Below are 23,684 nucleotides of genomic sequence, written 5' to 3' on the forward strand. Positions count from 1 at the left end.
AGACGGGTGCTGTCAGCCCCTGCGGCTGCGGCCCCTGCAGGGCACTGCCCTGCCCCACGGCGGGCCCGGCTCCCGTGCCCTGGGTGCCCACCCTGAGGCGCCTTCGTGGAGCCGGTTTTGGTTTCTGAAATAAAATTTCACTTTTAACTGCAAGGGGCTTTCCAGCGGGGCCTGACCGAGCGCTTCTGCACAACTTCCTTATGGAAAGTTACCGCTGAACCCGTTTTCCCCCCTTTTCCTCCGGCCTCACTCGTCGGCCCCGCCCGCCCTGGCACCCCCGAGTCCTGGCTGCAGCCAGCGGGGAGCGGGGACCCCTGTGCTGACTAACGGGCCTGTGTCTCCCCGCAGCTCCGCGGGCCCCAAGTGCACGGCGTGTCAAGAAGGCATCGCTAAAGACAAGGTATTCTCGGGTTTCCCTGGGTGGTTCTGCGCGGGGTGGACGCCGGGTGGACGCCGGGTGTCGTCTCGGTGTGGCCCCTGGTACGGTGGGGCCGAGTCAGTGCCCGGGTCATGCCGGCACCTGGACGCACCAGGGGGGTCTGCTCTCTGCAAGGTCTTCACCCCCGGCAGGTGCGTAGGCACCTGTGCTGTCGCCTGGCGTCCCGCCCCCTTGTGGCCTCTCACAGTCATTGCACACGGCCGACGCCAGCCGCCCCCCCCCCCGCCCCCCCCTGCCCCCCCCATGACTGTGCCTGCCAGGGAGAGCTCACAGGTGGCCCTCTGGCTTCCCTCCTGCGACCCAGGTCCCCTCTCGCGGCGTTTCTGTGGTCACTTACGCACTGCCGGTACACTGGGAGTTTGAAGTGACTCATTGAAGTACTTAAAATATCAATAAAAATCTGTGGTTCCTATGCTTTGATTAATGAACCTGACAGTTTTTTTTAAATGCAGGTCATTAAACTGTACAGTAAAGTCCCCTCTCGGGGGCTCTCCCGTCTAAAGCTCGTGGCTGCCGGGCGCTGGGGGGCAGCTGCCACCGGCCCCGGGCTGCAGGGCAGGGCGCAGCGCAGCACGGACACAGAATTGGCCAGGTGCCCCTCCCCCTGCTCTCTCTGAGCGTTCACCTGCTCCTAAAAACTCCAGCTGGGAACAGGGAAGGGGTTGTTTTTAAGAAAAACAAGTCACTCCACTCCACCCCTTTCCTTAACGAGGTCGCTGACCTGTCACCTTGTTAGCGCCACCCTGACCCCTGCGGCTGAGAGGGCCGGCACCGCGGGCGGAGGTGGCCTCTGGGTGCCTCCCTTCCGTGCTGCAGCGTCGTTCCCCTGCTCCGTGGCCTCGTCGCCGAAGAAAACTGCGTGTGTCCCCAAGAGTCCCACACGAGGCGGCTAGGGGGACTGGGCCCTGGGGGACTGAGGCCGGTCACTGGGGATGCGGGGTCCCCCCCCCCAACGCAGCCTGGGACCCCGGCGGCGAGTGGGCGGAGCCCCGAGTGCTGACGCCTCCGTCGCCGCTGTGTCCTCCGCCTGAGAGTGAAACTCAGACGACTCACGAAACGTCGACACAAAAAGGGAGCTCACTTCTTACCAGGGAAAAACACCTGTTTTGTCGGCTTAAAGTGTCTGACATTACGACCTTTGTAAAGAAACGAAGCCACGTCCGTCCCAGTCCGCGCGGCCCGGCTGGCGGACGTCCCGCGCTCCAGAGCCGCGTGGTGTGGGAGGCAGCCAGCCGGTGTCGCTCTCCCCCGCCCCCCGCTCTCAAACGGACAAACGTTCCTTTAAAGTTTTTAGAAAGTGTACACAGTCATTCTTCAACACAGGATTAGATTTGACTCCAAATAAGTTTATTTTTAACTCGGCAGCCGTGGACTCTCTCTGCCTCTGCAGTGGAGGCGGGCGCGAGGTCCCGGCCGGGCTCCGCCTTCGCCGCGGCGCCCGTGGGCGTTGCTTAGAGTCAAGTGCCTGCGGGCTCGGACGGCAAGGCTGTCTTCTCAGGGGGAAATAAAATTAAAGAAAGAAGGTTTTCATTTTGAAAAGGAAACATTTTTATTATTGGATCAACCTCAGCCTGCAATGTGTGTTTAAAAGAAGGTGTTTTTTTTTACTTTTTAAAAGATTTGACTTATTTATTTTTAGAGAGACAGGGAGAGAGCCAGCAGTGTGAGAGAGAAGCATCGGTCAGTGCCTCTCGCAGGCCCCCCGGCCAGGCCGGCGCCCACAGCCCAGGCGTGTGTCCTCACTGGGCGTCAGACACGTGGCCCTTCCGCTTTGCGGGATGACTCCAACCCACGGAGCCCCACTGGTCAGGGCTGAGAGAGGGGTTTTTCTGGTATTTTTCTGGCAGGGTATTTTGGTGGGAAAATGAGTCGTGAGTGACTTAATCAGGAGAAGGAACCAAAATAAATGTTTCGCAAACCATCCTCGAGATGTCGTCTCGTACGGCAGGCCCTGAGCAGGTCCCCTCTGCCCCGGCGGCCCCTGTCGGTGCCGGCTGGCCCCTAGCAATGTCCCGAGATTGTCACGGCGACTCCGACGTGCCGGGGGCTCCATCAGGGGCTCCAAGGGTGCCGTGTGACCTGTGTTCTTGTGGCTTTTCTAGTACAAGACCACACAATTGGCTTGTGTCCCTTAGAGTGGGGCAGCTTCCTCCTCCTCCTCCTCACGGCATTAGGAATTAAGAGGGTGCTTCTCGCCCTCTGAGGCCACTTAGAGACGCTTTCAGGGCTCTCTTAGAGTGGCTCTGCGTTGCCCAGGGTGGCAGCGGGCGGAGGTTAAGAAACACTAATCCTCTGAAATCGCCGACTGTCTCCCCCGTCCAGGTGTTCAAGGATAACTGCTGCAAGAGGGAGATCCTGGCCCTCCAGATCTACTGCAGGAACGAGGGGCGCGGCTGTGCGGAGCAGCTGACGCTGGGCCACCTGCTGGTCAGTCCCGGGGGGGACGCGGCGGCGGGGGGGGCGTCCCTCAGAGCGCGCCCCGACGGGAGAGCGGACGCAGCCACCCGGGGGTGGGGCACCGTCCACGCTGTGGTCAGCAGCGTTCGGGCCTGGCTGTCGAGCTGCGCGGCCTGGTTAGGGCAGACAGGAGTCTGCGTGGGGCTTTGATTTGGAAGGCCCAACAAAAATCTCTTTTCTCTGTGACCGTCGCCTTCTGCATAACTCCCTGGGTTCCTTGTCCAGAGCGGGGTGGTCGGGGTGACCGCCGACCAGGGCAGGAAGTGCGGCATCCCGTAGCACACGTGTCGCCCTTCTCCGTGAGGAGCCGGTCTGACGGCGGCCGACACGCGTCTGCGGGGTTCGCTGGCGCCGCGCCTGCAGCCCGGTGCTTCCGGTGGCGGCGGCGCCGATCCGACTCGCGCGTGGTCTGTTGCAGGTGCACCTGAAGAACGACTGCCAGTTCGAGGAGCTGCCGTGCGTCCGCGCCGACTGCAAAGAGCGGGTCCTGAGGAGGGACCTGCGCGACCACGTGGACAAGGCCTGCAAGTACCGCGAGGCCACGTGCAGCCACTGCAAGAGCCAGGTCCCCATGATCACGCTGCAGGTGCGCCCCGCCGTGCCCCCGCCCGCCCCCGGCTCTGCCCGCGCGGCCCGGCGTCTGCTCGCCCGGCCCCCGCGGGAGCCGGGAGCGAGCGCAGGAAGCGAGCAGCCGTGCCCACCTGAGCTGGCTTCAGCGTCGGGCCGTACTTGGTTTCCCCGTTTCCGTTCACGTAACCAACGTTCTCGTTGTCTCGGTTGACTGTCGTTTGGGCTGCCAACAAATGAAGACTCGTTGTTCAAAAAAGGTAGCATTTTTCACTCGTCTCAGAGAGTGGCCCAAATTCTTGTTACGTCAGTCCCTGTCTTGGCCGCTCCGTGACAGCGACCGCTCAGCAGGGTGAGCTATCGAGGTGCAGCCGGCCATCTCGCAGAGAGATGGGAACTCGGCGTTTTTTCCGAGCCCCGGTCATTTTGGCGTGGTTCGGCGTCGTGCCCGCGGCAGAGTCAGATCCCTCGCCTGTGAGTGACAGAGAGAGCGAGCCGCTGGGGGTGGGGACTCTCAGAATGAGTCCCTCTGTCGCGGGGATCTGGGTGAAGTGCCGCTCTCGGGGCTGTGGGTTTCACGGTGAAGCTCGCCGTCCGGGGGTGGGGACCGTGAGCAGGCGGACGCGCAGAGTGTGACGGCGATCGGCGCCGCGTGAGCCCGTAAACTGCCGCGGGAGCGGGGTGCTCAGGGCTGGCCGGTGGCCCCCGGCTCGGGAAGCGCCTGGAGCACAGGCAGCAGTGCGAGTGCCGGGCTCCAGGCTGGGACTGACCTGGCGGGTGGATTTTAGGAACCTCGGGAGGCCAGCACACGCCCAGCTCGAACCCGAGTCCAAGTGCCCAGGGGACAGGAGGCAGACCAGAGGGCGGGGGCGGGCGCAGGGCAGCCGTGAGCCGAGGTGACACTGTCCGGGCCCCTGCACGTCTCCCGCACCCCTCTGGCAGGCGGGCAGGTGGGCAGGTGGGCAGCAGTGGGGGCGGGAGGCACGGTGTCGGCCTGGGCAGGGAGAGCAGGGGGAGGGGCTCTGGGGCATTGCCAGGGTAGGACCCGTGGCGGTCGCTGATGGCTCGGGAATGCCTGGTGGGTACTCCGAAGCCCTTAGTGCCCACGGTGTAGGAGAAGCTTCGGTTTTCGCTCTACAATGGGCTGTGCTCTCGATCGCCTCCGAGTGCACTTCCTCTCCGTAACCTTCTCGGGCCTGTGGCTTTCTCCCACGCGACCCCACGTCCTGTGTGGCCCCAGACGTTTCCGGTTGTGAGCCCTGCCCTCCCCTTTGGAGAGAAGTAGCAGTATCTGTCTCAGGGGAGTGACTCCTTCGGTCATTAAATCCAGGTGATGGACACGAGTGCCTAGGGACCGTGCCTGGGCCTCGCACAGGCCAGTGCGCTGCTGTCACACATGCTCTTTGCTGTTTGCAAGAGTCAGTCGCCTTCACTTGCAGAAGAGAACCCAGTAACTGTTTCCACTGGAGAGAGACTTGGGGGCGTGTCCGTCGACGCCAGGCCAGGGCGTGACTCCGTGCAGCGGGCAAGACCCCAAAGAGACCGGCTCTCGAGGGGCGCGGCACGCGGACTCAGGCGGCATGGGGCGGGGGGCTCCTGCTGGGCCTCAGCTGCGGCGGGTGGCGCGGGATGCACAGGTCGCGGAGGGCGGTCTGTCCCCTCCAGAGGCCCGACAGGTGCGGAGGCACAAAGTGAGAATTACCACGTCCGGGCCTGAGCGTGCAAATAATGATTTCTTACAAGCTTCCCACGCGCTCAGGAAGAAAACTGGTTTCACACGGTTTTACAGACGTGGACGTGCGAGCGCGTGCTCAGGCCGACGTTCCCGTCTGTCGGGGCCTGCCGCGGCCCCAGGCAGCCTCCCGAGGCTCCTGCTGGTGTGCCGGGATCCTGACCCCAGCAGGGCAGGTGCACGCTCACGCCCACGCCCGCCACCGCCTCCTGCCCCGTCACGGCGTGATCCGGCGCCCAGGTCTCGTTCTTCCAAGTCTGACACGCAGGCCCGGGCGCCCGGCCTGCAGTTCACGCACGGAGAGAGCGCCGCCTAGCGCCGGCCGGCGGAAGCGCCCGCTCTCCCGGGCGTCCCTGCGTGGCGCACGCTTCGCGCTGCGTCCGGACGTCACGTGACGACGGAACGCCGGCGGACGCCGCGCAGGGCACGCCGCGCCGAGCCCCGAGAGCCGTTTCCTGTGCGGGTTTGAACCGTGGGGTTCACGCTCCATCAGCAGACCGACGGGTCAGCGTGATCTCACGTTGAGTCTAGAAATCATCGCATGCTGGGCTCGCCACGCAGCTCCGTGCCCTTGCGGGAAGTCGGAATTCTGGAGGTCGCCGTTTACCGGCCAGCGGCCCTGCGGCCCTGGGGGCGCCCGGAGGCGCAGGCGCTTTGGGGGCGCGGGCGCGCTCGGCCAGCCGGCAGCCCCGCCCCTGCTGGGAGGGAGAGCGGTGGCGCCCGTGCCCGGCGTGTGGCCGCCGGGGGGCCCCCCAGTGGCCGCGTGACGTTGGCGTGGCGTGGGGAGGACACCCACCGAAGGCGGGGACGGGCAGCTGGGCGCAGGGCATGCGTTAGCCTGAGAAGCCCGACCCTGAGCCTGAGCCAGGTCGCGAACTAGGCTAGAATTCTGTGTTGATAAAGATCGAGAGCAATCAAAACAGAACAGGATTTTGTCGGGCACAAACACACACGTAAGGAAGCCTTTTGTTCCTCAGCACAGGGGGTGGAGGCACCGAGTCCGGGGTTGTGGTTAGTGGTCGCTCCCCGGGGAGGGGACGGGGGACGGGGACACACGGAGCTGGGGGCTGTCACTCGGGTCTGGCCCTGCGGCCGTCACCACGAAGCCCTGCTTACGGCCGACCTGTGTGTGACGTTGCTCTGCGTACCTGCCGGAGCTGCACTTAGTTTTACAGACAGGCTAATCCCACGAACGTGCGGAGTTTTCCCGGACCAGCAGCTGAGCCGTTTCTCTAAGGGCTGCGTCCTTTTCCTGGGGCTGCTCCAACGAGGCGGGGCTACGGACTTCGGGGCTTAGGGCAGCCGCCAGCTGTTTATTCTCTGACAGTTCCGGAGGCCAGACCCCAAAAGCCAAGGTGCCCTCCGGACCCACAGCCCCGCTGAGGGAAGCCAGGTGCCTGGCTTGCTCCTTAGAGGAGAGGCGTGTCCTCGCGCACTTGTGTGGGCCGCCCTCGCCCTGGGCCCCCACACTGCCTGGCCAGTCCCCCCCCAGGGTGCCTTGTCGAGCCCGCAGTTCCGCCTCCACTTGTCCCCTGCTGCTGGCGCTGTGGTCCTCCCCTCGCTTCTGGAAGGTGCGCTGCCCGCTTGGCACTGAGTGGCACAGTCACCCAGGATGGCTGAAGCAGAATTCACCCTATTTTCCGTGCATTAACGGTAATTTCAGTAAGATGTCAGAGCAGCGATTTAAATCCCCAGGAATTCTCACTGTTTCAGGTGCTTGGGAAACATCGTTTCCAGACCCCAAACAGGGAGGCCAGCAAAGGCCACCCCAAGTCAGTCCTGGGCTGCCCTTGCCTCGGTGTGGGCTCAGGGGGGTGGCTAGCAGGGTGCTGGTCCCATGGGTGGGCACCGCCTCTACGCCAGACCCGGGTTGGGCGTCCATGATGCCTCAGGTGTTCATGATGCCTCGTGGTTCACACTCAGGCCTTCTCCGTGTGAGGGCGTGTGCAGGAGCCCTGTGGGCGCCCGAGTCGGAGCAGCAGTGGTGGCCGGCAGGCTGCTTCCTCTGGGTCACGTGGGGACGTTGGCGGGGCCTGTGTGTCTCAGCGTTGACGGCACGTTCACTTTCTCCTCCAGAAACACGAAGACACGGACTGTCCCTGCGTGGTGGTGTCCTGCCCTCACAAGTGCAGAGTCCAGACCCTCCTGCGGAGCGAGGTGAGGGCGTGGCCGGGGCCTGGTTGGGAGCTGGCGGCGTCTGCAGGAGCAGCGAGCTCAGACGCCGCTCTTCCCAGATGCAGCCGAGGCCGTAGGTCTCCGCAGGTCACAGCAGTGACACGGGTGCAGAAAACTAGCGAAACCTCATCTGTTTGCGGGAGTCAGAGATTGAAGGAGCAAGCAATTAAAAGCTACAAAGTGGTAAATTCAGAACAGAATTGAGAAAAAGGAGGTTACAATGCAAGCAACGATGACATATTTTTTAAAAGCTATTTTTAAGTTTATTAAGTAGGATTATCTCAAGAGAATAATCTAGAGGTGCTGCAGAACCCTTTAGCCATGCATGCTGTGTGGGATGGGTGCTGGGAATCGAGGGGTCACCGGAGCGGCTGCCGCATGCCAGGGGGCTGGGACAATGTCCTGAAGGCGGGCTCTGCGTGAACTTCACGTGATCAGGACATACCCAGGTGGAAAGAGTCCAAGAATTCTCAGTGTTTCTGCATGGACCCTCACCTGGGGCCCCTCAGGTTGCAGTTCAGGGCGCCCTCTGGAGCTCCAGGGCACGTGTGGCCCTTTAGTCCTGGGAGCTCTGATCTGAGGGGCCTGCTCACCTCGGCCTTTTCAGCAGCCTGGAGTTTTACCCCTGGATGGGGGTGGGGGGGTCGGTCTCATGTCCCCACTGCGCAAGAGACACGGAGTGCAGGAAGGACCCCAAGGGCCACTGTCACTCGAGGTGCGTCCTCACATGACCTGACAGCCAGGCGAGGGCAGGGTCTTGCCTGGGAACTGGCCCCTGGCCCCTGGACATGCTGCAGGGAGTGGCAGGGAGTGCACGTCCGTCGTCTCCACAGCTGGGAAGCCCCCCCTCAAAGTGGACGTGTGACGAGTCTGTGTCGTCAGAATTATTTTCGGGGTTTTACAGGCTTCCCTAAGTTTTTACTTGGGGCTCTCTGAATTAGGGGCGAGCATTGCCTCCGTTTGCCTGTAAACTCTGTAAGGCTCTGAGAAAACGGGGAGAAAGCCGGCCTAGGGGGCAGCGTGCGCCCGCAGCGGCGCTCTGAAAGTGGCCCCGAGCTGGCCAGGTCCCTCCCTGAGGCCGAGCGCAGGCAGAGGGTGTGCCCCAGCCGGTCGGGTTGGTGCCCCTGCGCGCAGCGCTGTCTCAGGCCGCGTCCCTGTGCCCGGTCCCACGGGGGTTCAGAGGGACACTGGTGTGCTCAGCTGCCACAGCCATCACCATCACTGAAACTGAGGCTCGGGCTCAAAGGCCTTCCGCTGGCCTTGGCCAAGGTCGGGAGGGCCCCTCAGGCCACACCCTCAGCACTGGCCTCCTCGGTAACAGTCGCAGCAGGGCCAGTGTGGACCACTCTGCTCTTTGCCCAAAGAACTGACCGGAAAGGAAGGGCCATCTTCGTCCCGTAGACTGAGGGGAAGTTGTAGAACTAACTGCACCCACCAGAGTGACGCCCCTGGGCCCGTGGGGGTGCACAGACAAACGGGCCCCTGCCCGCTTCCCTGACTCAGGGCCCAGTGGTTCCTACGGAGGTCTGTCCCCCGAGTTTCCTGATGAGAAGTTATTTCTCCAGGAAAAGGAGCAGCTCTCCTTTGACAGCACCAGCCTAGCGCCAGCACCGTGTCTTTAGACGCAGGTGCTCCATGCCCCTCGCCCCTGGGGCCTGTGCTGGCGCGCTGCTGACCTGTGAGCAGCACCCAATCAGCTGTCCTCTCCCACTGCCTCCTAATCTCTCCCATCGTTGGGGGGGGGGCACAGTGGCACAGTGTTGGGAGGGTGACCTTAGCGGTCCCTGGAAGCTGCAGGAATGTGTGGCCACACAGAGGGCACAGTCCCCTAGAAGAAAAAAACGCTCCTCCAGTTATCTCGAGCACTGAGCCCAACGGTCCATCGTGTGAGCTTGCTTTGGAAATACTTATTTCCATGTACTGTATACTGTACACGAGGTGTGTGGCCAGTTGCATCCTGAATGCTTTCTTTTTTGTGTGTTTCATGCAATTTTTTGTTTATAGTCTTTAAGTGTGCATTTCAGTTTACGTTTTTTCCTTTTTTTTTAAATTCTGGCACTGCAGATGGCATGTCCCATTCTAAACAATTCTAAAGAAAGTGCAAGTTTAAGCAGTGTTACAGTGAATGTACCTCTGTATATCGGCGTACATGCGTGTGCACTCGTGGTGACGCTGTGAACTTGCTGCCGAGGGTCCGGAAGCAGAGGGCGCGCGCGCCCGCGGCCGGCAGCACCGTCCGTCCCGGTGCGGCCCGCGCGCGCGCTCCGTGCCTCTAACGTGTTTGAACATTTTTGTGCGAACGTTCGTGCCACAACTCATGTCTCTTTCCCGTTGCAGTTGAGTGCGCACTTGTCAGAGTGTGTCAATGCCCCCAGCACCTGTAGTTTTAAGCGCTATGGCTGCGTTTTTCAGGTCAGTATCCGACATCTGTCCTTCCCAGTCGCTGACATTCTGCCGTGAGGGAAAGTTGTCACGTGAACGTTAAATGTGCCCCTTCTGGCACGTGTCCCGGATCCGAAGCGCCCTGCTGCTGCGCGGCCGAGAAAGCCGTGCGAGCGGACAAGGGTGCTGGCTCTCCACGCAGGGACTCGGGAGCCCAGGCAGAACCCGTCTAGGATGACGTCAGTGCGTCCCCGGACGTGGGCTGCGTCTACAGCCAATCAGTGAACAGTGAGCGAGGACGCAGAGGCCTGGCGGGGGGCGGAGCTTCAGACAGTGTGCCAGGGAGACGCCCCGCCCCCAGAACTGCGTGCCCGCAGGTACGCAGCGGGAGGCTCCGGCCGCGCGTGCGCGATGCCGAGCTGGAAGGACCACACACACCTGTGCCCGTGAGTGCGTTTGCACACCGGCCACGCCTCCCGGAAGAACAGTGTGGAGAGGACGTCTTGGTCACTGCCACACCTGGGCTGTGACAAACCTGAGTCTGACTTTTTATTTATTTTTTTTAACACATCTGAGATTGCTAGTGAATTTGAACTGAGGTTGTTTTTTTTTTTTAACATACCTTAGTCTTAAGACCATGGAAAGACACTGTATGTTACCATCAGAGTACTTTGTAGTTAATTTCATGTGTCAGCCGAACACATCGCTGTGGAACCAGCGCGGGGACACCGGCACCCTAGGTTTTCTTAGAGAGCGGATCGCAGGAGGAGGAGGACGACGACCGGCTCGCCCTCCGCCGCCGCCTCCGCGCGAGACAGAGCCCCACTGTCGTGTCGCACGCAGCCCCATCCATCCTGTGTGTGTGTATGTATATGTTGACATATGGTGGCTCTTATCTCAACATACACATATATGACTACTATGTACAGAGTATATGCTTTGGAGATCATTAAAACGCTTCCTGTGGCTTCCAGATTTTCCATTGTCAAAACAAATTATATTTTCATACCAATTATTTCCTCCAGCACGTGAAGTAGTTTCCTGCGCCTACTGCCGACCGCGGTGGTCTCCATCTCATGTACTCTGTAGATTGTTTATGTTCGTGTGTGACTCTCGAAGTGCACTCAGGACAGTGACAGACGACACCTTTCTCACACACTGCGTTTCACTAACAAACCAGTGTTTGGGCGAGTTAAGTAGTATCCTGGTCTGATTACCTGTCTACTGGGTTTTCGTACCAGTATAGCTGTAGGTGTCTAAACATTTTCCCTTTATATTTTTAATGAAAAAAATTGTGAAGGAACAAAAACGATATGTCTGAAATTTAATTTCTCAACCTCACAAGCGTGAGACGTAGCTGGGAAGGCACTTGATGAGAAGGGTGAGGAGAGACGCATGTGACCTTGCAGCCACCGTGCCCCTGCCCAGCCCCGTCCTCGAGCGCCCTGTGCAGCCCGCGTCAGGCCCGGGGGGTGGCGGGGAGCGGGGGGCCCCTCGGTGTCAGGACTGAGTTAGGCATCGGGGCGGCTTTGTGTGGGCGCAGGCACCGGCCGGCTTCACGCTCTGCACCTTTGCTCTCGCAGGGGACGAACCAGCAGATCAAGGCCCACGAGGCCAGCTCCGCGGTGCAGCACGTGAACCTGCTGAAGGAGTGGAGCAGCTCCCTGGAGAAGAAGGTAGGTGCCGCGCCCGCCCCCCCCCCCCAAGCTCCTCGGAGGAGGAGGAGCCTGCTTTGTAGTTGCCGGTGGTTGGGGGGTAAAAGAAACCGCATCGAGAGGTGGTCGGAAACGCAACCGCTCCTCCTTGTGCGGTCCTGCGCTTACCAACCAGGGTGTCTGTGTTCCTTCTGTTCTGCCACCGCCATCGAGGGTGCCCTGCTTCCTCTGAAGAAAAGCACCCACGGCGTCTTAGCGCATCTCTGGAGCAGGGACAGTGTGGACCGCGGAGCCCGCAACCCTCATTCTCGGCGCCCGCGGGGGTGGTGCCAGCCCCGAACAGGAAGGGCGCCTGTGCTGAAGGTGTAGAGAAACCTCTCCCTGTCCCCGGTGCTCTGCCGGCCTCCCGCCTGGTGCTGTGGGGTGGGCACGGAGCCGGTCCCCTTCCCAGACCGACGCCTTTGCCCGGCTGCCCGTCGGGGGCTGCGTGTGGGCTGGGCCGTCCACAGCCCTTTCGGGGGCGTTGGTTCGTGGGGTGCTGCCCGCCCTGGGCCTTGGGGAGCAGCTCGGAGATCATCCCCCCCAACTCTGTCATCCGAACGGGCCCTGTCCATCCCAGCCCCCGCCCCAGCGGTCAGGCCGGCCGAGCCTCTGCCCCGCACAGGCTTGTTGGGGTCCCGTTTCTCCCGAGCCCAGAGCAAAGGCTGGAGCAAAGGGGAGACCCTTCATTCTCCTGGCGCGGGTTTTCCTTCTCGGTCTGGACCGCGCGGCCGGAATCTCAGGTCGCTGTGCTCGTCTGCGGCGGGCAATGGAATGCTTGGCTCGGCTCAGAGGGGCCGGCCGTCAGGTCCGTGGTCAGACCGCAGACACGGTGTCCTGTAAGGTCCGGACTTGGAAACACCCCGCTCCTGCCGTTGTAGGCGTCAGCCGGGCAGCTGCGGCCTGGCCGGGGCGGGGCCGGGGCCGGTCACCGCTGTGTGGACGCCACCCTGCAGGTCTCGGGAACACCCGCCAGGCCGCCTCTCCTGCGGGCAACGGCGCCGGTTCCCTGGAGGAAAACGTGTGTGAACAGAAGTCGGTGTCCGTCGGCATTAGGGGAACGGAGCGTTTGCCCTGGCGGGGTGGGCGTCCCTGGGTGGACGCCGCTGGTTGCCCGCACGTCACTCGGGGGCGGCGGGAACACCCTCCTCCGTGGCTCTGGAGCTGGGGCCGCGTCTCCTGTCGGGAGGCCGACGAGGGCGCGGTGTCTCCGGGAACGGAGTCCCGGACTCGGGCCACCCGTGACGGGCGGGGTCGGGCGAGCTGACCCGCGGGAGGCGGCTCTGTGACGCTGCCCTTGCCCGTCCGCTCGGGGGCGCCGTGTCACGTGTGGGCGCCGCGGGCTTTGCGGCGTCCCGGCTCAGGAAGGATGGCCCAGCGCGCCGAGTGAGACCCCGGTGGGACGCGTGCGCGCTCGTGCCCCTCCGCGGGTGCGCGCTCGCCTGCCGGAGCGGGGCCCGCAGGGCCCGGAGGCGACGGCGTCTGTCTCCGCCCAGGCTGGTTCTTCCTTAAAGGGGCCTGTCACTCCTGGGTCTGCCCTGAGAGCCCTGGGCCACCCCCTCGGCGACATCACCTCGGTCCTCGGGTGCTGGTGACCTTGCACTCCTCCTGAGTCCCCAGTGACTTGGGAGAAGCTGCACTTGCCTCCGGGGAGAAACGGGGGGAGATGGGGGGTGTGGAGGAGGCCTTTCCGGGGGCCAGGCGCCCCCGATTCCTCACCCCAGGACTGTAGACCTGTTCATCAAATCAGCTCTCAGGAGCCAGCTGTTTCTCTGAAAGGTTTAGAAAAAGTCGCCGGGGACCGACGAGGCGGGGGAGTGGGCACAGCGGCCCTGTCTCTGTGCAACGGGGGAGGGAGCAGGTGCCTCGCCCCTGCTGGTGCGGGGCAGCTCCCAGCGTGGAGAGCGCCTCCGACGCGCAGGGCGCGGCCCGCGGGCGGATGTGAAGTAGCTGCGCCGTGTGACTGGCAGGTGTTAAAGCCAAACAGAATAAACTAGGAACCATCAGGTCGTCGCAGGCGAGGACGAGTGTGGCTCTGTGACTCCTGTCTCCCAGGGACACACCGTGTAGCACGAGGTGTCATGTCAGAGTGTGTTGCCTGGTCCCAGCGTGGAAGCCGAAACCTTCGGGAAGTGTCCCTTCACCCTGAAGTCCAGGGCCGAGCCCGGCCGAGCCCTCTCCGCTCCGGGGCAGGAGCGAAGCAGCGCAGTGGGTGGGCTCCCGTGGGGCTGCCGTGGCTGCCGTTTCCTGTGGGGAGAGGTTCGAGTTTTCCTGGAGTGCCTTCCGGGGCTGAAAGAAGGCCTGTATTGTGAACGTTGAATTGCTTTCCTAATTGTTAATAATTTTTGTCATTAACATTAAAACCAATTTTGCTCGCTTAATTGAAGAACCTCTTTTCCAGGTCTCTCTGCTGCAGAACGAAAGCGTGGAGAAAAACAAGAGCATCCAAAGTCTGCACAACCAGATATGCAGCTTTGAGATTGAAATCGAGAGACAGAAGGAAATGCTCCGAAACAACGAATCCAAAATACTGCATTTACAGGTGAGGGGCTGAAGGCTGCGGCGGCGGCGGAGGGCGGAGGGGCCCCGCCCTGAGCGGACAGGCGCCTCTGGTCCCCCCCCCACCCCCCACCCCGGTGCCTCTGAGCCCCTGTTGGTGCAGCCGGACTGAAAAGCCCGTGGTTTTGAAAATCAGCTGCTTTTATTACTATCTCTCGTTTCATGTTGTCCATGGGTGAGGTCTCACTTCCTACAGTGAGGGGAAGCCACACTACTCTTCTGTCCTGAATTTCCAGTGATTCGCATGCCCCCCCTCACTCGATCCCACTGTCCGCACAGAGGCGTCTGCAAACGTGTGACCCCGTGGGGCCCCGGGGACGGTGGAAACGGGCCCAGGTGGACGGCTGCTCCCCGTCTCTGCCGCCAGCACCGGTCTCCCCGGGGGCCTGGTCAGGGTGCTCTCTGTCGCTGCTACCGTGGGCACATCCGGCACGAGGACGCCGGCACGCTGCCCGGACGGTTTCCGAGGCTGGTGCCCGCGGTGGCATGTTTCCCTGGAACGTCTGGGGGTGCTGGCAGCCGGCCTGGGCGTCTGTGGGGACCCCTCTGCCCCCCCCCACGCTGGGGGTCAGTCCTCACGCCTTCGGGGGCCTCACAGGGGGCAGTGAGCTTCCGTCTGTGTGACAGCGTGCGGTCGGCCAGAGAGGAGGGGGCCACAGTGGGGTGCTGGGTTGTGTTAGTAAGGGCACAGGCCGTCAGTGTGACCGGTCCCCAGTGCACAGCGACACGTAAGCCTCCAGCGAGCCTCCTGGGGACGGTCCCGGGCGCTGTGCGGAGGCCCTGAGACGGAGGCAGAGCGGCCCACCGGCCCCCCACCTCGGCCGCCCTGGCACTGTCCTCGCTGTGGAGCTGCGGGGTCTGCGCTGGGCGCGGGTATGCGGGAAGGCCTGTCACCCCTCGTTAAACGTGCCAGCAGCGGGAGAGAGCGACTGCCGCCTTGTGGGTCCCGTGTGCCGGGCCGTCAGCATCTCACAGGGAGGCCCAGACGCCCTGCCCCAGCCCACTTCCTCCACTTCCAGCGGGAGGAGTTGGAGCTTAGTTTACTTAGCTTCCTTTCTTGTGGAGCTCGGTGGTTCTGCTGTGTGTGATTCGTATTTTAAGGCTGCTGGGATTGAATAAACCCACGCCATCTAAGAAAGGGGGGACCACACTGTGGAGTCAGCTTCTGCCCTCGTTGGTGCTCCAGGGCTGGGTATGGGGGGCTGGCTGGGGCCATTCTCCCTGGAGAGGGACGCGTTTGGGGGGTGCGTTTGAAGATGAGGGCTCATCATCGGCTATGGGCGCCGTGTCACCCTGAGGCCAGGCAACCAGTCCCTTGGAGGTTCGCGTGGAAGGGCAGCGGGAAGGGCAAGGTTCAGTCTGCCTCTGGCCCCACCCATAGGCTGCCAGCACTTGGGTGCAAGGGAGAAACTTGGGGCTGTGCGTCTTTCAGGAGGCAGCAGTCTTCCAGAAACCCCCGTGGGCTGCATGCGTGCAGATGTGGCAGGAGGCGCGGCGCTTCCTCTCCCGAGGGTCCTGCAGACCCCGGCGCCAAGCCAGTAACCCCTGTCGTTACTGTGCTGCTCACCTCTGAGCCCAGGCCATGCGGCCGAGACCTGGCTCCTGAGCGCCACCTGCACTGTCCCATTGGGACAACGTTGGTTTCCTGTCCTCTGACGCAAACGGCACCGTTGGACAGGAAGCACGCGCACGAGACCGACGTGGGTGGTCGGAAAGCCGGCCTGCTGCGCTCGCTGGGCGGTGTCCCCCGTGTACGCATGCGCATGCGCCTCGCTGGGGAAGGTGCGTCGCGGACGTACCTGCCCTGGGGTTGTTCCTGGGAAACACCGCAGGGGGCTGAGTGTGGGCCGTGCCTCGGGCGTGGAAGCTTCGCCAGCCTGCGGGGGGTGGGGGGGACGGGGTGTGCTCAGCGCCCTCCCTTTTTACCTTGGCGGCCTGAGGCCGGGACAGAGCGGCCCCTCTCCGCTGTCCCTGGTCGCTGCAGGCCTCCCCGCCGCCCCCTCCCACTCTCCCGCGCCCGCGGTGACCCTGCTGATCATCTCAGCGGGGAGAGCCCGTGCGCGGTCCCCGGCCTTCCGGGGAGGCGCCTCCCTGTCTGCGCGCGCACCGCCGGGGACGGCGTGGCGTCCGGGGACGGGCCGGACTTGGTGAACTCACTCGGTGGCCTCCAGCCACAACGTGCTCGACAGTGATGCGTCCGCGTAGAAGGTGTTCTTCCGCGAAATCGTCTCTTCTTTCCAGATGTTAGCCGACATCAGGCTTTCTTGGAAAGAAGAGGAAGAATAACACTACTTTTACCCCCAAAAGTAGCCCAAAGCTACCATGTGTGTTCCTTCGTGGTTAGTAAGAGCCAGCAAAGGTGCTGAAACCTACGTGTTTAAAAATAGGGCTTCAAAAGGAGAAGTGAGCCTGCCGCCCCCCCTCACTCCACAGCCTCTCGGGCTGGGCTGCCCCGCCCCGCCCCCGGGAGCGCGGCTTCAGAGATGCACTCTGTCCTCCGAGGCAAAACCTCTTTGGGCCCCGGCCTGCCAGCGCAGAGTGGGCGGGGGTCCTCGCCCTGCAGTCCCTGTGGGAGGTGGAAGTGGGGTGTGTGGTTCTGGGAAGAAAGGTTGTCTGAGTTATTTAAAGGAGCCTGCAGTCAGGCCTCCCTGCCCACCGCACGTGCAGGCCCCCCCGGGAGGGCAGGCTGCCCCAGGCCTGGGCCCGAGCTCCCCAGGGCCTGAAGACCCGCCACCAGGCACCTTTCCTGCCACGAGCCCACGTGGACGCCCAGGCCTCTGGAGCTGCGGGGTCAGGGTGGCCCCAGCGGCCCTCGGCCGGGCCGCCGGGAGGAGCCCGCGGTGTTTGGGTCCTGCTGGTGGCCGAAGCCCTTGGGGACAGGGGCCTTCAGACGGTGCCAAGAGGCGTTGCCCCAGCGTCCTGAACCTGAGGCCCAGGACAGTGGTGTGGGGCCACCTGCCCTGCCACTAGTGGGGGGGGCCTCCGCCCACCCCACTCCCTCCTCTGGGAAGTAAGGGCCCTCGTCACCTCTACCCCTGAGACACACGAGGTGTCGGACGGGGTTCCTGTGCGGCTGGGCCCGGGCTGACCGCTCTGTCCCCGACCAGCCGGGGCCTGGTGGCGGGGGCCCAGCGTTTTCCTTGCGTTCTGACTGTGTTTTGCCTCTTCCATGCCTTTGACCTGGAAGCGAGTAATAGACAGCCAGGCAGAGAAGCTGAAGGAGCTGGACAAGGAGATCCGCCCGTTCCGGCAGAACTGGGAGGAGGCGGACAGCATGAAGAGCAGCGTGGAGTCCCTCCAGAACCGCGTGACCGAGCTGGAGAGTGTGGACAAGAGCTCGGGGCAGGCAGCCCGGAACACAGGTGAGGGCGGCCGGGCGGGGCAGAGACGCGTCTGGGAGGGACCCGGGACCCAGGTAAGTGCTGCGGCTCGACCCCCGCGGGGTACTCGGTCCCCCCAGCACACGGAGCCTCAGAGCCGGGCCTCCCGGTCACAGGGACGCGTGTGCCCGGCTGACGGCCTCTCTGCCCCAGGGCCTGTGGCAGGGACAGACGGCCCCCCTGGGACCTCTCCGAGGCCAGCACGGTGGGCACGGCGGCAGGCCGGGCGTAGGGGGGGGCCTGCTGGTCGGGTGCCTTCGGAGGCCCAGGGATGAGCCCGAGACAAGCAGGCGGGGGTGGAGGGGGCCCTGCCAGCCCCGCGGACACATGTCCGGTGTCAGGGAGGGGTCCGGGCCTGCGGCTCCAGGGGCCGAGCGGACGCGCTGCGTGTTCGCATGGAAGGACCCATGGTGAGCGGAGCACATGGAGCTCTGGGGGCTGGGTTCAGCAGCCGAGGACCTGGAGTGGGGACAGAGGCAGCCGACACTCGGGGCGCAGGGGACCCTGAGCCTCAGGCTGGAGGGCTCCAGGGCCATCCCTGCCCCCCATAGGGCTCCCTGTTGACCCTGCAGTGAGGGCGCTGGGGACCCCAGGCTGCTGCGCCTCGGGGGCCGCTGCCACGGGCGTGGGAGCCACACGGCACAGGGGTCTGAGGCCTGTGTCAGGACGTCCGCGTGGCATTTGTCCTCTGCCGGCCGAGAGCCTCGGCGGCTCCCTGGTGTTCGGCGCCGGCCCCCGCCCTCCTGGCCCCCGCTGACGCCCGCGCCCGTCTCTCCCGCCCGCCAGGTCTGCTGGAGTCCCAGCTGAGCCGGCACGACCAGATGCTGAGCGTGCACGACATCCGCCTGGCCGACATGGACCTGCGCTTCCAGGTGCTGGAGACGGCCAGCTACAACGGGGTGCTCATCTGGAAGATCCGCGACTACAAGCGGCGGAAGCAGGAGGCCGTCATGGGGAAGACGCTGTCGCTGTACAGCCAGCCCTTCTACACGGGCTACTTCGGCTACAAGATGTGCGCCCGCGTCTACCTGAACGGGGACGGCATGGGGAAGGGCACGCACCTGTCGCTCTTCTTCGTCATCATGCGCGGCGAGTACGACGCGCTGCTGCCCTGGCCCTTCAAGCAGAAGGTGACGCTCATGCTCATGGACCAGGGCTCGTCGCGGCGCCACCTGGGGGACGCGTTCAAGCCGGACCCCAACAGCAGCAGCTTCAAGAAGCCCACCGGGGAGATGAACATCGCCTCCGGCTGCCCGGTGTTCGTGGCCCAGACCGTGCTGGAGAACGGGACGTACATCAGGGACGACACCATCTTCATCAAGGTCATAGTGGATACGTCGGACCTGCCCGACCCCTGACGCGCCCCCGGGCAGGCGGATCGAGCAGAAGGCAACTCCTCTCGGGGTTTGAGCCGCTGTCCCCACCGAGGTCCTCGCGCTCCGGCGGCGGGGACCCCGCGGGCAGAGGAAGCGGCGGAAGGCGGCCGCGGGCCTGTGGGAGGAGCCGCGCGGGAGGACGTTTTCTCACAGACTCGCGACACTTCACCGGAGAATTATTTATCCTTCGACGAGATAAATACTGCTGTCCGAGGAGGTCTCCATTTCCATTTCTACAGATCCAGTTAAGTAAGGCGGAAAACACACATGCTGAGGGAGAGAACCGTGATCTTTCTTCCCGAAACTTGAACACCAAAACAAAAGAGACCACACCCACCCACACACACACACCTGGGACGGCCGGACGCGTCAGCATGCCGCGTGCGAGGAGCGTTGATGAAATGGTAATGCAGTTCCTATATATCCATTCTCAGACCCAAGAGTGCAATCTTGTTTCAAATACAACATATTGTCTATTTTTAAGGCCTCACTTGGTCTCTGTTTTAATAATTAGTTTGTCCGAAGACCCTGAAGTACACCCAGGTCTTTTCTGAAGGTCTCTAAATTCAGAATCATTTTTTAATTTAAAGTTCTAAGATAATTGTTACTGCAGACATTTTATTTTAAAGCGATGATAGACTTATATTTCTTGGAAGAAAATGTAAACTATCAAACACTGGTTATCACTTGTGATAGGAAAGAGAACACCCACCCGTCGTTATTTCTCGTTAGAAATGTAACCCTCGACGCCCGTCGTGGTCGGTGGCGCGACCTCGCAATTGTCACGGGAGGAAACCGCTCTTGGATGCTGTGCATCGTTCTCAGATTTATAATTGTTTTCACCCTAAACTAGGGCATCCGTTGAACTTTGGAGTTCCAGACAAAACCCTGTAGGTTTTTTAAATTGTGCCCCACGCGCTCCGGCGAGGCCTCAGCCGCAGACACCGCCGGCCTCGGCCTCTGGCGTCCGGCGTCCGGGGTGGGCAGGCGACGCCCGCGGCGGCGGCCCCAGCAGGCGCCCTCCCTCCTGTCACGTTGCTGCACCCCGTCCGCGACCTCCGAGAGCAGCGTCCTCGCGGAGAGACGGCGGCGTACGGTCCACGTGCCTTAGGCTGCATGCTGCTTCCCGGCCCGGCTTTGCGTCGTCCGCGGTTCCAGGGCGTGGCCGTGGGGCCCGACCTCTCCCGGCCACGGCACCAGTCTGCCCCCGGGCCCCGGGCCGCCCGGCCCCTGCTGCGGGGGCTCCAGTCTCCCTGCGGGGCCCCCGGGCCCCCGCGTGACCGTCACAGGCTCCGAGTCTCTAGGCCCCCCAGGGGGAGCCGCCCGGGCTGGGCGTGGGCACGGGCCCTCGAGCATTCTGGAGACGCAGCTCTGGGGGCTGCCCAACAGCCTCCGGGACCACCACCGCCCCCAGGAGGGGCGGCCTCGGGGGTCCCCGGGCCCAGCCCGCGCCCGCCCCGCCGGCCTCTTCCCACTCACTGTTTACCTTCTCTCCACGGTCCAACTGTGATCGGCACCGGAGCCCGGCCTGCTGCGCCCTTCGCTCTGCACCGCGCCTCCCGGTGCTCCGACCCGACGGTGCTACACGTGACGGGTGCTTCTCGGGCACGGCCAGTGCGCAGCCCGCCGCCTCCGTGCTGTCATCCCAGGGCCGTGCCCACGCCGGCCGGCCGGGCCGCGCACTCGGACTGCCTGCCCGCCTCTGGGCTCCCCACGGTGGCGCGGGGATGGCCGGGCTGGTGCCTGGCAGCCCACTGTGCCTCTGGTGCTGCCGTCCGCCCTGGGCGTGCCTTCGCCCCAGTGCCTGCCGGAAGCGCCCCCCTTGCCCCCCAACGCCGCCCGCCGGCCCGCGGCCCACAGCCGTTCCGACGCTCCGTGGTCTCACCTCCCCCGTCTCCACCGCCAGGACGGCTCTGGGGGCAAGTGCGTGTCCCTGTCCCCCTCACGGAGAAAGGACTTCCCGTGGGCGCTGTGGGGCCGCTGCTCCCGTGGAGGGTCCCCGACCTCCAGGCCTCGCCCTGCCCTGCCCTGCGGACTCGGAGAAGAGACCCCTGGAGCCCCCCCACTGGGCCTCAGGTGGTGCCCCGAGGTCCCAGGCCACCGACAGGCACACCCTGTGGCTTCCTGTTTGACAAATTCAGGACAAGCAGCATCTTGCTCTGGTCAAAAAGAAAAAACAAAGACATCCCCCCCTTGAAGTCCTGGTGGGGGCGAGCCGCCCGGAAGTGTCTGTCCCCGTGGGCGGGGCTGTCCCCTCGGGGCAGGTGCTGGGCTTCCCTGCTCCTCCCACGGGGGCCACAGGACCTGGCGTGGGCAGCCGGCACCATCCCCTGGGGAGAGGCTGTGCCACGACCGGAGTGTCGCCCTGCGGCTAGGTCACAGTGGGGGGCTGTGGGCCCATGGCCGCTGTTCTGTGCACGCCCTCCCCTCCTGTGCCCTGGGCCCGCCGGGGGGGGGGGGGCAGCCTCCTGGCCGCCCGACACCCTGCCCACGCAGCAAGGCCTGACCGCCCGACTGGCGACGGGAGTGGGACGCGGCGTGGTCAGGTGCGTGACAGGGCTCCCCGCGGGCACGGGTCCCAACGCTGGAGAGGAGCCGGCGGTGTCTGGTGGCCTCCCTGGCAGCCTCGTCTCCCCCCCCCCAGAGACCCCTCCCGGGGTCGGGGGCCGGTGTGTCCCTGGGGGTCGTGAGCCGGCCTTTCTCACGAGCCGGGTTTCCTGTGCCCGGGCGCACAAGTGGCGGGAGAGCACTGGAGCACCCAGAGGTGCTCCCAGGTCATCAGAGGACAGGCTGGCGCCGGCCCCCAGGTGGGACGGGGCCCAGCGTGCGTGCGCTGTGGCGTGGACAGGAGGGGCCTCTCAGTGGCTGCTGCCACAGCCCGAAGTCCCGGCTGTCCCCTGCTCCGAGCCCCCACCGACCCTGACGCTGGAGGCCGTGGCAGGAAGGCCCACCCTGCCTGCCAGCTGCTGCCTCCGGGCCCGGCTGCTGCCGGCTGAGCCCGGTGGTCTCGGGCAGAAGTGACGCCCCCGAGGCTCCCCCTGGACCAGTGGGGCCCACCTTGGGGACCCCAGGGGACAGCCAGCCTGTCTCCTCCCGGGTCGTCAGCGGCCCAGCTGACACTTGCAGCCCTTGCGGGCAGCACCCCATTCTCTCTCTCAGCGATGCTGCAGGGTGGCCCCCTGTGGCTGGTCTGGCAACCCGCCGGGGGCAGGGCAGCACCCGCAGAGGCGAGGGCATCTGGACGGAGCCTGGAACACAGCCCGGCCCCGAGGGGGGCCGCACCCTGGGCCCCAGCGCCTGTCCCTGGACTCGGAAGGGGTGACGACCGCACTGTTGTTCGGGGCCCGTCCGCCATCCTCCCCGGGCTGGTCGGGCGCTCACACCTCAGCCGCGAGCACGGCCCCCTGCCTGGGGTCGCTGGTGCGGGGCTGGCCAGCTCTTCCCTGGGCTGCAGAGGATCCCCCTGGGGGTCCCGGCGGCCCCTTCGCCTCGTGTTTGTGATGAGGGACGCGTCCGCCACCGGAATCGACTTCTCAGCCAAGACCGCAGCCCTGTCTCTCGTGGGCCAGTCTCGATGGTTGCGGTCACTCCGTGGAGCATGTCCACGGGTCTGGGTCAGGGGAGGCTCGTGTGGGCGCCTGTGTCGGCCAGTGGCCTGGTCATCACCCTCGCCTGCCGGGCAGTTCCGGCGGTCACTGGGGAGCCAGGGCCGGTGGAGGGGAGGGAGCCGAAGCCCGGAGGCGTGCTGGGGACACCCCCCACCGGCCCGGCGGGCGGCGTGCACATCTCACGCTCCGGCCGGCCGCCGCTGTGTCTGGGAGTGCAGGCTCGCGCATGCGGGGAGACAGGTGGCACCCAGGACGGCCACTCCCCACCCTGCAGCACGAGGTGGTTGGTGTTGGTGACCCAGCCCCCTCGGAAAAGTAAGATGAGCGACCACAGCGAACCCAGCGACCCAGTCGGCGAACACGAAAGCGGCAGGATCTCCGAGGATCTCTCTGAGACTCAGTGGGGGGATGGCGCCCTCGCCAGAGGGAAGGGCAGGCCCAGTGGCGTCTCCAGAATCCCACCCCCGCCCCGCCTGCTCGCCCTCCGCTGCACCCCGGCCTGGACCGGAACAAAGACCAAAGAAGGCGGCCAAAGAGGGAGGAGCTCCCGTCGCCCGGGCCGCCTGCTGTTCCCCCAGGCGCCCTCTGCAGCGGCCGCCGCCGGCCGGGCGCCCTGTCCTGACAGCGCAAGTGACTGTGACCAGTGACTCACGGCGTGTTTTTCTGCTCTTCTAAGAAACAACAACAAAAAGACACAAGTGTAAGTTATTGCTCAGCAATAATCATGTTGTTAGTACGAGTCAACAACATGTCTGACTTTCAGATAGCATTATTATGTTTTATATTTTTGTTTACTGTATATCGTGTGTGGTTTTATTTGGTATTTATTTGTGTTTTGAGGTCTTGTAACGTTTTTCTTTGTGTTTCTGATGCTGATAACTGAAGTCTGTAAGAATGTAGAATGTGCCGACCTTGGAAATGCTAAGCTGTCTCGTCAGAGGGAAATAAACCTGAGTAAGGACCCCCGGGCTCCGCGTCAGCCTGACTGGGCGGCAGGGCCGCGGCCCCGGGGGCGGGCACGGGCTCCCCTGGCGGCTGCGTCTGGGCGGGCGCTCGGGCGGCCCCACTCGTGCAGCCTCTGCCGGCACTGTCGTGAGACTCTCGGTGTTGGAGGAAGGGTCCCACGGGCTCGCTCTGCCCGGGCTGCCAGGCCAGCCCTGCAGGCGGCGGCTGTGACCTCGTGTGCCGGGCGGCCCTCACCGTCCAGGAGGCCGCAGACCGCGTCCCGCCCTTGCTGCCACCCCCAGCGGCGGGACTTCGGGCCCTTTGGGCCGCGGCCTCCCTCATCTGTCCGGTCACTGGGGCAACACCTGCC

General features: G+C 64.1%; 2 protein-coding genes across 4 annotated transcripts in view; one reads left to right on the top strand and one right to left on the bottom strand.

Moving 5' to 3' along the window:
* TRAF3 (TNF receptor associated factor 3) overlaps nucleotides 1–19,240 on the top strand; it is an 87,744-nt gene extending 68,504 nt beyond the window's left edge. For 2 of the 3 annotated variants that reach the window (XM_045822576.1, XM_045822578.1), the window contains exons 3-11: nucleotides 349–400; nucleotides 2,762–2,866; nucleotides 3,315–3,482; nucleotides 7,272–7,352; nucleotides 9,708–9,782; nucleotides 11,336–11,428; nucleotides 13,848–13,988; nucleotides 17,193–17,367; nucleotides 18,172–19,240. In XM_045822576.1, the coding sequence (XP_045678532.1) occupies nucleotides 349–400; nucleotides 2,762–2,866; nucleotides 3,315–3,482; nucleotides 7,272–7,352; nucleotides 9,708–9,782; nucleotides 11,336–11,428; nucleotides 13,848–13,988; nucleotides 17,193–17,367; nucleotides 18,172–18,743 (1,462 nt within the window). In that variant the 3' untranslated portion in view covers nucleotides 18,744–19,240. The remainder of the gene's footprint in view (nucleotides 1–348; nucleotides 401–2,761; nucleotides 2,867–3,314; nucleotides 3,483–7,271; nucleotides 7,353–9,707; nucleotides 9,783–11,335; nucleotides 11,429–13,847; nucleotides 13,989–17,192; nucleotides 17,368–18,171) is intronic. The other variant, XM_045822579.1, reaches the window with a different exon arrangement.
* Nucleotides 14,166–16,491, bottom strand: LOC123808160. The gene is made up of 2 exons (XM_045822580.1): nucleotides 16,163–16,491; nucleotides 14,166–15,882 (listed from the first exon to the last, which is right to left on the bottom strand). The coding sequence occupies exons 1-2, from the start codon at nucleotides 16,258–16,260 to the stop codon at nucleotides 15,360–15,362; spliced, it is 621 nt and encodes a 206-aa protein (XP_045678536.1). The 5' UTR covers nucleotides 16,261–16,491; the 3' UTR covers nucleotides 14,166–15,359.
* Nucleotides 19,241–23,684: the final 4,444 nt, after the last annotated feature.

Source organism: Phyllostomus hastatus, unplaced genomic scaffold (assembly GCF_019186645.2).
Source record: "Phyllostomus hastatus isolate PE091 unplaced genomic scaffold, TTU_PhHast_1.1 phas_scaffold_501, whole genome shotgun sequence".
NCBI lineage: Eukaryota > Metazoa > Chordata > Mammalia > Chiroptera > Phyllostomidae > Phyllostomus > Phyllostomus hastatus.

Excerpts from the sequence above, each read along its gene's own strand:
- LOC123808160 (XM_045822580.1), bottom strand. The coding sequence starts at position 16,260 with ATGTCGGCTAACATCTGGAAAGAAGAGACGATTTCGCGGAAGAACACC. Across the intron at positions 15,883-16,162 it reads TTGTGGCTGGAGGCCACCGA|GCTGGCGAAGCTTCCACGCC; the intron begins GTGAGTTCACCA and ends CACCCCCCGCAG.